This window comes from Neolamprologus multifasciatus, chromosome 23 (genome assembly GCF_963576455.1).
Source record: "Neolamprologus multifasciatus chromosome 23, fNeoMul1.2, whole genome shotgun sequence".
Lineage (NCBI taxonomy): Eukaryota > Metazoa > Chordata > Actinopteri > Cichliformes > Cichlidae > Neolamprologus > Neolamprologus multifasciatus.
Window position 1 is genome coordinate 8,322,795 of NC_140460.1, and position 12,828 is coordinate 8,335,622.

Here is a 12,828-nt window from a genome sequence, read left to right on the forward strand (position 1 = left end):
GCTGAGAGGGTTGAGCCATGTTTATCTGTAATGGAGGCCAGCACCCTTGATGCTGCCGTCTCAAATAGCCTGTCGGAGAACACGAGTCCCGTAGAAGAGAGGGAATCAAATGACGGATAATGGACTCCGATATAAACCATTAGCTAAACCTCCCTTTTACACAAAACATTAGTGCTGATAATATGAAGGTGTGCTCACTTTTACTTCACCATTTCCACGGACAGGCTGACATTGTGCAAATGCAAACTTAAAGTCCACTGACGAGGCAGGGGTTTACTTTGGATTGTCAAAATAACAGAAGAGGGAGAAATGATTATAAATGATCATCCACAAGACATGAGAAAGCTAAATGAAGTGGGGTGGAAGTGCTGTATGATGACAGAGTGCAGATCACTTGACATCTCTGCACAATTCTGAACTTAGAGAGGAAATTCCTCCTGCTGACCCCTCCACAGGTGATGTTTAAATACAAAGCAGGACTGCAGGGCCTGGAAGTGAGTCAGTATAGTTCCTTTGCAGGGGGAGTAAGCACAGGGCCAACTTCTTCATTTAGCTGGCGAACCATCATTTACAGACGGAGCTATACTGTATAGGTTGAATTATCCCTATTGAGACTAGGCCTATTCATGGTGAGTTCTGAGATTCTGTGAGTCTTTTATCATGTGCTCTGCCTCTGCAGATTGCAGTTCAAAAGGCTGTGCAGCTGAGCGATCGAGGCCCGGCCCACATGTAAAGACTGAATGCACTGGACTGGCTGTTAAACTCAGAACATTCAAACTGTTCCTGGCAGCCCCAGCTTCATCAGCTGCTGTCTTCTTCTTAAAGATCCCCACAGAAATTATTGAAGTTGTGTTACTGAGCATTTGTGAAGAGACGGAGTCTATATAAAAAGGGGGGGGGGGGAAAAAGGACATACACATTGTGACTGAAGAGAGTTTTTTTTTTTCTCCATCATCTAATGATTATATTCAGGGTTTGGTTTTGTCTGGTCTTTTCGTGTGCTGCAGAAAATGAGCAGCAGTGGGAATGTCATGCATAAAAGGGTTGAATCTATGCATTGATGTGAAGGTAAACACGCCTTGATTTACATAGCCAGCATCTCAAGTGTACATTTATCACAGCAGTGCATCAAAAGCAGCAGCACTACCAGACATCATTTTTCACAATCAAAAGAGGGACTAATTCTTATTCTGGTGGAACATTCAAACACAAATCTGATTCAGAAAGTGCTGCAAATTAAAACCGCGACAGGATGCAACTTAACACTCTCACTTTTACAGATTCAGTGCTTTACTGCACAAAAAAAATTAAAAAGATGGCACTTTCACATTATGATAGTAATCAGAAATGCAGTCGTTGATATGTTGTAAATTATATGAATCATCAATGAATAGTGGGTTTTCTTCTGCATCAAAAATCAGATTAAATCGGAATTATCTATAAACACATCAGCCCCGTCTCTGATGTATCCACATATATCTGTGTTTACATCGTTCATTGTTTCGCTGCCAGTTATAAAATCACAGCCAAAACCCTCTTACTTCCACTGAAGAACTTGCACACATACCCACACAGATTACAGAGTTCCACTGTTAAATAAACACTGAGAATTATTAGTATTTGCATTAAAGATATGTACTGCAAATGACTGTGCCGCACTGTTTATATTGTGTTAACTGGCTGCTGATTTATGTAATAAAAGTTTGAGCCATGCACACAGCATGGATTTAGGGATGGCAATATGAGGCTGGTAATCCATTTCTTTTACCCAGAATATTATAGCAGTGTCATTGCAATCCATTTGTGACTTCGACTTACTTTGGTGACTCCTTTGACTTTGTCCTTCTCATAATTCCATTATCAGCCCCTTAAATATTTGGTTTAAGACCAAATATGTTTAAAACCATTCTTCTAGTTTAATCGTGCATAGAAAATGAGACATTCTAGTCCTGTTTTTTTAACCACACACAATTTTACATTTGATTGACAATATCGGTTTCACTGAACCAAAATATTCTGCGGCAGTATATCCCCTTGCTGAGAAATTATCAGTCTACTGCTTTGGCTTATGTTTGACCCTGAATACAACCGGGCTTTACGCCAGCGTAATAACTTGGCTGAACACACTGCTCGTCTTTGTGCTCCTGATCCAATTTTACAACCTGATGCCTTCAGTTTAGTTTCAACTGAATTACTCTATGCTTGAAGTCTGCAATTCATTCATAACTTTTCACAACTCAAAAAAAAATATCCACATGAGCTGGCGAAGCCTCGTGCACTAAAGAGCAGATTATGAATTGTGTTTTACAAACTCATTTTAATCTGAGAAAGATGAGAAGTCACATAAATGTAACACAAAATGGAATTCAGTTACTTTCAAATATATAAAGAATGTATTTAAATGGATATAGTGCAAAAAACCCCCACCACATCTGCAAGACTAGCATCTGAGGCTAAGAGCGCTATATATATATATATATATATATATATATATATATATATATATATATATATATATATATATACTGTACACATGGATATATATTTATTTGTTCTATAAATTATCTTAAAAAGCTACTAGGTTTTCCTTGTAATTGTGTTCAGGTAGAGCACAATAAAAGTGATCATCAGCTCACAGCTTCAGTACTTCAAATTATCTTATTACATCTTAGTAGAGGGTGACATTTCGAGCACACCCACTCTTCAGATAATGAAACACAAGGCGGTCTCTATCTTAAATCACCTGCGATTGGCCCCATAATATCCAATCAGAACCACATGTTACTTAAGTCAAACAATTTATAAATAAATTCAGAATCCACTTCAAGATTTTGACTTTGACATTCAGGGCTCTGCATGGACAAGCACCAACCTATATCAGAGATCTTTTACATCCTTACATCCCCAGCAGGTCCCTGAGGTCATGTGATCAGGGCTTGCTGGTCGTCCAACATATGAGACTGAAAACAAAAGGCGATAGAGCGTTTGTAACTGTGGCCCCCAGACTCTGGAACTCCCTTCTTTTGAGCCTGAGATCTGTTCATTAAAAAAAAAAAAAAAAACCCAGCTAAAAACTCATCTTTTAAAACTTGCTTTTGGTTGATTTCTGTTTTTATGTTTTATCTTGAAAGGTGCTATACAAATAAAATTTTACTTACGTACTTATATAATACATTTTTTAAAGTAATATATTTTGGCTCTGTAATAACTTTGAAAGGTTAGTGCCTAGAAAGACAAAAATAGAAACTCATAAAAAAATCTAAATACCAAGTAAAAAACACAAAGAAAAACACCCATAATGTCTAATAAAGCAGAGGTTCCCAAAGTGTGAATGTCGCCAATCGCAGGTGATTGTAGTAGTATGGAGAAAAAAAAAAGAAAAGAAAAAAAGCAAAAACAAAAATCGAACCCTTGGACACTGGTAGCATCATTCTCCGTTTTCGGTGATTCGAAACGCCGTTTACTTGTGGACAAAAGGTCCAAGCGCATAGAAACAGCTGCGTTTTCATAAATACCCGTGTAAGTGTGGACGCAGCGTAAAAGGATTAGTAGTAGGGGTGGGTTTTTATAATCGATTTATCGATTAAAATCGATTCTGGCTTGGATAACGTAAAATCGATTCATTAAAATCCTGAATCGATTTTTTAATATAAATTTATTTTGCCCGAAATGCCAGAATCTCTGGTGAAATCTCACAAACTTTCAACAACCACCAAACAGCTAAGACAGTAAATGAGAGCAGGAACATGGATTCTGCACAAAGACTTAAACACACAGCCCAACCGCGGATCAGAATCAGTTAGATGTCGCTTTTCTCACAGTTGGGGCTGAAAGCCGACAGCGCGCTGATTCTGATCTGTCGGCGGTCCGCGCTTTGTGTTCACGCCCTTTATGCGCTGATTCTAAAGCTGTTAGTTTGATGTCTCTCCAAACAATATTGACCGAACCAGCAGCAAAAGAAGATCCAAACTAGGCTTCACATAAACAACATCATGAATTCACTCTGACTTTTATTGTTTTGCTTCGACCACGATGCACAGCTCTCTCTCGCATGCTCGCTCTCTTGCGCGCTCTCTCTCCCTCTCTCTCCCTCTCTCTCTCTGTACTGTTTTCTGCATTATTCGCTTGCTTGTTACGCACAAGTCTACCGTTGTTTACAGCGCTCGTTTTATATACTTCCGAAAATAAAACCTAATTTCTGCCGTTCAATACCGAACAAATTTAAACTTTTTAAAATTATGCAAAATGCAAAACGCTCAGCCTTGTCTCTAATAAAACCGCTGTAACTTCAGAGGTAATATTCATGTGTTGATTAATGGTTTTCTTTCGTTTTTGATCTACTGCAGAAAATTTTTATAAAATCCCAGAACAGGAAAATCACCTTCATGTTTTTCTGTGTTTTATCCTCAGATACTTTGACACAAAGGCCTCTGCTGTGATGCTCACACCTTTGATAAAGTCTTGGTGTGTCAGCTTCCTTTTTATAGATACAAAAATATGTAAATGTACTGATCTGAATTATAATATTTCTGACTGTCAAAATTTCCCAGATTCAAATCAAAGTGAATAGAATCGAATTAAATCGAATCGAATCGAATTAAATCGAATCGTGGATCGAATCGATTCGGGACCCTGTGAATCGGAATTGAATCGATTCTAGAAATCAGTGACGATACCCAGCCCTAATTAGTAGTGTATTTTATTGCTGCCTGTAATTTATTGCAGTTTACTCGTATTTGCATAATTGTTTACTAAATGTTTGAGGTTTGAAATAAACTGCAATGGAGTTTGAAAACAAAATATGGGTGTGTGTGTGTGGTTGGAGGATGTGTTTGTGTGTGTGTGTGTGTGTGTGTGTGTGCGTGTGTGTGTGTGTGGGGGGGGGGGGCAGCAAAAAAAGTTTGGGAACCACTACTTTAATGAAAAAAGTTTTTTTCTTGTCCTTTTTTTCTGTTCTCGTTCAAAGAGGATTAAATATTCATTAATTTGTTGATGTGTAAACAAACCGTCCCCACCTGACAGTGTTTTTTTGTAATTGTTCTGAGCCCAACAGCAACAAAATTCAAATGTGCTGCCTGAGAGCCTGACGATCACAGCCGTTTCTAATCTGCTTTCAGCCTCGTCCCCGGTGTACAGACATTTTCAATTTTTCTCTGAATCTTTAAAAATATTATGAAGCACAGAGGCTGAAATCCCCCAATCTTCGTAGGGTGGATACTAATATAAAAACAAGTTTTACATAATCAGAAAGGCAAAATTTGTTTCAAACACTCTGTTCCTTTTTTTCTTTGCTCTATATAATTTAAAGAATGTTTATATCGCCAATATTGCCAATTCAACTGCATAACCCCTAATTTGGAGCAGTGGACATCCAGCCAACTGCTGTTCAAATCTTTTGTTTGTGAAGAAAGTTGGCATAACGAAAAGGTGTTTATGAAGATAGAACAGCTGTTTAAAACAGCTTTTGAACGGTGAGTCATGCAAAGCTATTTTACATAAATGAGCTTTATAGGTCAACGTGTTGCTTGGACTTTTGCAGAATGGCGAATTCCTCCCCACATTTATTGCTGAAAGACTCATCCTTGCTGTAAAGCTTTTCTTTTATACCAGTCATGCACTGACCTTTTGCCATTTAACCTAATTAGCTGTGAGAAGTTCTTTCAGGTGTTTTCTTTTTTGTTGTTGTTGTTTTTAATACAACTTTTCCAGTGTTTCATACGCCGCCCTCCCAAATCACCTCGAAATGTGTTGCTAGAAGTTCATAAATTAGCATATTTCATAAAAATAAAACAAAAAAAGAAAAAAAAAAACTTCTCCTATTCAACATGTGTTATGCTTTCATTGTCTTTACGGTATTTTGAATCAATTGCAGGTTTTAAATGATTATTGCATTCTCTTGTAGATTGTTGCAAAATTGATGCCAAAGGTCAGAGGTTGCCATAAGCGGTATAATCTACCCGTTTTCATGAGGGGGTGTATTCTAGCCCCCGAATCCTTCCATTTTAATCAAATCCATTGAATCAAAAAACAAAGAAAAAAAAAAACCCCACGTGTAAGCATATAATCACTTCCACTCAGTCCACTGAGCTGCTTTTGTTAGAGTGAATTTTTCCAGCATCTTTTTGTGTAGGATAATTTCTTTTTACATCCCAGAGATATATATCATCTTACTGAGCCCCAACACTCTCAATATAACGCTTACAGATATCAAGTTATTTAAAATGTCACTGCAATCTCATTTATTTCCCTTCTATGATCCAAGTAAACTTAGATAATAACCGTCTTCAGTTAATGGTGACCAAAATGCTGATAATCAGCTGAAAAACATAGTCACAGTCACTAGGCTCTCAAATAAAAGTTTAATTTGTCTTTGGATGATCACACTCACCCCTTCCTGTCTGGAGAAGAGGCTGAGACAGATGTTGAGATTGGAAGTGGTTTCGCTGGATAATTCACATATTTCTTGCATCTTTTGCAGTATTGTTGATGGAAATTCTGAGGGGATAAAACACATAAAGTAATGAATGCAATGGAAAAGTCACAACTTTGAGCTATTAAAGTTTGTTTGTTTTTTAAATGCTCTTAGATCATGTATAAAGTGCAAGTACACTGCAGAAACCTCTAATGACAGTGGCAGATGGCAGCGTCTTAATTAACAGTCTTTCAGACATTACTGTGCATTTAAATCTGTTTGAAGACTCTTGTAATTTTAAATCAAAAGGTTTTCATTTCACCTCCTGAGTAAGTGTGTTTCTCCTCGTCTACGTACTGTATATTACATAACAAAGAATAGTGAAATAAAAGGCTTTACTTTCTGACAGCTCTTCATTCTTCAGCATGGACAGGAGCGCTGCGACCTCCTTCTCCAGATTTTTCTGGCTGATATCTGCAACCTGGTGATTTAGAGAGATGGGAGAAGACTGCAGATGAACAAAAAGTAGCACGGGGTGGGAGGACTAGTTCACAGAAAACACTATGGGTCGTTAAGCCAACATGCTAATTAGGCTCGCTTTCTGTTTGCAGCCACCTGTAGTGAACTTGTTAGCTCTCCAAGTGACATCACTTCTTCGTATTCCTCTTCTTCGCTCCCTTGCTCCTGGGAGCAGTAGTATGTGCTGTAAGCTGCGTGCTCCTCCAATGCATCAACCCATGCCTTAAAGAAAGACAGAAAAACCAAAAAGGTTACTTAGTTATTTGACTGATCTTGACCTTTATGTGTTTTTGAAATACTATAGCAAACATATTTATTATTATTATTATTTGTTTTTAGAGGAGCATCAGGAGAGAAGATCAAAATAAGCTAGCCAGGCTCTCTCTGTAAAGGTCATAAAATATTAAATCTGCCTCTAAAATTTACTAGCTGATAAATTTGACTGTGATTTGTTGTATATATATAAAAAAACCTTTTACTTATTTCCAGCTAATGACTGTTTTCCCGAATTGCCAAAATTTTCTTTTATAACACAGCTTGCATTTCAAATTTTAATAGTATATTTTACATAATGGCCGGGACTTTTAATTACATTCCTTATCAGCCACTTACGCTGATACATAATTCATAGCAATGCAAGAGACAAAGTAGACAACGATTTCTCATCTAGAGCGACAACGTCTTAGCATCTGAACAGCTCGTGTAACAACTACAAAGTCAAGTAATAATCCTGTGAATAACTCAATGTAATGACGCAAATTCTCACACCTGGGTTGTTATAATGACTAAACAAACAAAGAGTTAATTAAGGAGCTTGGGGTGCATTTGAGATTTTACACTTTTGCATAAAGCCTGAGAAAAGCTAAAAATTACATTTTACTTCAAGATTTCAAAACTTATGTTTAGAGAACTGTTAATAAATTGCTGTTTGTTTAAATGCACTTAAAGAACACTGGGGTAACCCAGTAAAGAGAAGAACTTTATTCATCTACCAATGGATTCCACACATGTGGAACATTTACATTGTAAGGAAAGGTAGTAAGTTAGGTAATTAGTAAAGATTGCAACTTAGCTTTTTCCCCATTTCAGAGCTATTGCAAAAACTTTGCAGAAAAAGAAGGTCAGGAGATAACAGGAATTTTTAACAAGTGTTTGAAATGACAACCCGAGGAGAAACCAAACTTACTTTTCTTGTTTCCTCTGGGTCATTTTTAGGCGATACTTTAAAGTGGTGCACACTGTCATCAAAGCACTTGAGAGTGAAAAAGCAGTTATCTTTGGCTCTTATCTGGAAATGAGAAACATCAGAAGCTTTCATTTGTGGAAAAGCAGAAGCTACACAAAGACAAATTCAACACAGGGGTCAAAAAAAAAGGGAATGCAATGTTGAATGTTGGCTTACCAAACAGTGAGCGTTTGTGAGGGACTTACAGCCTTGCCTTCTTTCACCGGCAGCTGCTTCTGACCTTCAAAGAAGAAAGAAAAACAGATTGAGGCCTTTTCCATTTCACTTGGAATCTCAACAGTTGACAGATGATAGAAGGAAAGGTATACGGGAAATAATTCTCCTCTTCTTTACTCATTTGTCTCTCATCTATAGCAGCGGTCCACAACCTTTTTTGCACCACCAACCGGTTTATGATCCGACAATATTTTCACGGACCGGCCTTGTCGTGGATAAATACAACAAAATAAAACCAGTACTGGTACCCCCCCAAAAAGAAGATTTATTCATAACACACGGGAAAAGACAGAGGGAAACCGAGTTAATGATAAAAAAGACAAAAAAATAATGTTAAAAACCATTAAAAATGCTGAAAACGATGAATTTCACACCCGAGCCTCAACTCTCGCAGCCCGGTACCAAACGACTCATGGGCCGGTCCGTGGCCCGGGGGTTGGGGACCGCTGATCTATAGCACCTTTCTAATCAAAACTGTGCAGCACTTCCATTTATCTCTAGCTAAGACCTTTTCACACGTCTGATTCAAGGAGCACAGACAAAATGAGGGATGCACCTACTGTTTTGAGTACCAGGATATAACACCATCTTGAAGGACGACCCAGTAAGAGCGCCATCCAAAAAATCTGGAGCTCTGCAGGAAGCCACACAAGGGAAGAATCAACAGTGTAATTTTTTTAATTAAATATTTTTTAGCCTTTTCTGATTTCACTAGTGGCTGAAAGAGACTATTTATTACAATAGATTTCAGCAAAGTGGACCTGTTATACTCATCTCCAGCTTGATATTTTCATTGCTGCAAACCACTAAATCACACAATTCACATTTAAATGATCCTTATTTATCTTATCTTGGCTCGTCAGTTCATCCACTAAGTGAAACAGATTTCTTTGCCGTCCCAATGTTAACAACAAGTCTGAACAGCAGTGTGTGTGGGGATCCTACAATCACACATTTGCACCTGTAAAGCCACAAAACAGCATTTTGTTGGAGCTCTTTTAGCGTTGGTAATGGCACACATTCACCATGCAACATCACAACAATCTGGGGATCTTGGATTGGTGATGCAAGTGTCGGACCGGTGCCTAATGTCTTCTCCAGCACATCCCAAAGGTTCCATATTAAGCTCAGGATTCCATGTCAGTCAATCAATGCGTGAAAATGATTGATTTCACTGTAAGGCACTCAAACTGATCCATGATCATTCAATATTTTCTTTTGACCGCTTTTTTTCTTCTGGGTTTTAATAATGTGATACGCAGTTCTTTGTAGTTTTAAAACGTTTTCTTTGTGTGATGCAATAATGTAACCTTTTTTTGCATGAACGAGGATATGGTTGTTTAAGAAATGAGATGCTATTCTGTGAATCAGATTGGGTAAAATAACATTTTACCAGGTGAAACATATTAATCACTACAGTAATTGTGCAGTGGAAGTTTCTTTGCTGTTTGCATAGGCAGTTTTTATTTATTTATTTAGTCTGGGTATTGTATACTGAATATAACTTAAAAGGAAAATGAGCAATAAATAAGTTCAGTGTAAGTTTAATAAACTTAAACACAGGATTCTTCCTGATAATATAAAAACCCTGTAAGGTTGAGTTTTAAATATTTCAGTTTCAGTTTCACAGAATTTATGTTTTGACTTTGTTTCTCATAAACAGAAGCCAGTCAGAGGTGTGGAATGCAAACTGTGTTTTTCTCCAGTACAATAATGTTTGGCTCACACTGATGATTTGATGCTTGTGTCTGTCTTGTTTAACTCAAAAGCAGGCATCACTGCCACCCCAGAGGCGGCTTACAGGTAAGACTCTTTAGCAATTCCCTTATTGATTCTTTATCGGTTTTTCAGTGTGGAAAACGCTCTACACATTTTCTGTGTTATCATCTCTGTGTCTGCCGAACTTACATAATTGTCAGGTGCACAAAATTACACTGCCATGAGCCTGACGTCAATGTTTCACAATGCACAACTGCCAGGAAACATTCCAGCAATGATAAAAGGGAGTGATAAGAATGCAGGAAAATTCTGCAAAATTCAGCCTGTTCTTGATTTCCTTCCCTACCACTATGACATAACCCAAAAAAAGTATTAACACTTAGATTATTCTTTAGTTGTCAGCTGACAATCGCAATCTCTGTAAAGCCTGCTGTATCTGCTCGTGTGATCTTTGTCTGCGTTCACTGTCACGACATTTGATGAAGCAGCGAGCTGACGGTGTAGCTACACACCGCACCTCTGGAGTTCTGGATTTTTAAATGCTCATTTCAATTTAATGACAAAAAAAAAACAAAACAGATTTCTGGACTACATGTCAAAGTTATTTTTATAATAAAAGCATATAAACACTCTGAGTATGATCAGTACTGTAAAAGCAATCAGGAGTGAGTTTTGGCTCTCAAACTGTGGGGCAGGCCCCCCTGGTGGGGCTTAGAGCCAGTGCAGAAATGGAGGTGGTCAACCGGAGGAAAAATACAGACTGAAATGAAGTTGAACTAATGTAATTTATTTGGGAAAGATTAACAAACAACAGTTTGCTGATGCTATCTTGTTGACCTTTATTTCTCCAGTTTTCAACTTGGATGCTTTGTTATTGTTAACTGATAAAAAATGAGTTTGGTAGGAGGTGAGAACGTTTTTTTTTCTGGTAGTTCAGTGGTTCTTAAACCACTGAACTACATGCTGTGAGGAGTATTTTAGCAAGGAAGATATATATATATATATATATATATATATATATATATATATATATATATATATATATATATATATATATATATATATATATATATATATATATATATATATATATATATATATATATATATATATATATATATATGCATGCCTTACTCCTTTTCCTTACCCCTTTTCTTTAATAACATTTGCATTTTAACTGTGCGTTTTCGTTCGCTGATTGGATTTTCAGAGCTACCGAAAAAGCCAGTTCCCATAATTTACCTTCCAGAGAGGTCCTTCATACTTCTTGACATGTCGAGTCATACCCTGCCAGGCAGACAAAGAGCAAAGATGAATCAGTTTAAAAAAATAAAGCATAAAAAACAGAAGAGAACAAATAGTTAATTAGGACAGCAACTATCAGCTGGATACTCACTCGATGAATGTTGCCCTCAAGAATCTGCTTCATTGCTGTATCACTGGCCAGATCAAATACTGTTTGGCCTACAAGTTATGGACATACAAGACAAGAGGAGCTTTGACGCAACAGAGCACATTTTTACAGAGGGAGAAAAATACTGCAGGATTCGAGAATGTTTAAATGCTGGTGACGGCAATTATAAATATCAAGGACTCATTTACATCCGAGCAGCTTGCGCTTCTCATGCAATCACAGTTTCTAAATTTTTTGCCTCAATAATCATGTTCGAGTCACAGGAAGAACTGCTGCAATTGCCAAAACTAATTTGAATTTTAAACTTTGAACATTTTTGGAGAAACCGCCTAGGCGGCTGCTATTTTTGTTTGGGTGAAAGAATTCAGACAGACCTTGTGAAACATGCTGAAACGCATTCTCAATAGTTTACATTTCCTATCCTGTCTTTGGCTGCCAGACCTGAGGATTTCCTTTTTTACTGTACATGTACATAGATGGACTTTTTATACCTGTGTATTCATACGTATTTGTCACTGTGTTATTTCCAGCAGCAAAACGATTTCAGATTGATTTAAAATAATAGTAATAAAAATTATGCCTCTGACTGGTTTCTGCTCATAAACAAAACAAAAAATAAACAAAAACCAAAGCTTAGAAACCGTTGAAATAATTAAGGCAACAAATGAACCTTTGGGCAAACGGCATTATCCAGCTGAGTCCTCTGTTAGATTTTAGAACATTTAAAGTGAACCTGCAAATTTTCTTATTTTCTGTTACATACATGTTGTTACAAAGATGAAAGGTCATATTAAACAAAGCAAATGTTTCATACAATGAGGTCATTGCATGTACATGCAATCCCTGTTCCTCTAAACGCTCACATTTTTTTCTACATTTGGCTCTATATGATGTCAGAGAGAGAGAATATTTCTAACATGGTCATCTCAGACACACAGTTCTAGCTGTGAGCACAGAAGCCCTGCCCCCACATTCTGTCAGGCCTTCTGTTTTTGAGGGACAGCCAATCAGAAGAAAGCGGGTTTAAAAGAAGGGCGCAGGAAGCTCAAAAGCATTGTATCTGACATTAAGTGAACAGATGGGCTGCAGAGAAACCAAGAAAAGCCAAAGAAAGATTATTCTAAACTTCGAACCATGTAATAGTCTACTGGAGACCAATAGAGTCCAAGAACCAAAAAAATGGAGCTGGAAATTAGCATGACAAGTTCCTTTTAATTTCTTAAGTTTGGCTGTGCAGACAGTCCTGGCAAGACAATAAGTTCATTGTTGCTTCTGATATTTGTGACAAAAATGAAAATTATT

General features: G+C 37.3%; 1 protein-coding gene across 3 annotated transcripts in view; it reads right to left on the reverse strand.

The window, feature by feature from the left end:
* The window catches only part of osbpl1a (oxysterol binding protein-like 1A), a 35,509-nt gene that overhangs the window by 17,197 nt on the left and 5,484 nt on the right, over positions 1-12,828 (reverse strand). For all 3 annotated transcript variants that reach the window (XM_085150691.1, XM_085150690.1, XM_085150688.1), the window contains exons 8-15: positions 11,509-11,576; positions 11,355-11,399; positions 8,954-9,027; positions 8,334-8,397; positions 8,118-8,219; positions 7,028-7,153; positions 6,812-6,893; positions 6,389-6,495 (exon numbers count right to left, since the gene is read on the reverse strand). In XM_085150691.1, the coding sequence (XP_085006817.1) occupies positions 6,389-6,495; positions 6,812-6,893; positions 7,028-7,153; positions 8,118-8,219; positions 8,334-8,397; positions 8,954-9,027; positions 11,355-11,399; positions 11,509-11,576 (668 nt within the window). The remainder of the gene's footprint in view (positions 1-6,388; positions 6,496-6,811; positions 6,894-7,027; positions 7,154-8,117; positions 8,220-8,333; positions 8,398-8,953; positions 9,028-11,354; positions 11,400-11,508; positions 11,577-12,828) is intronic.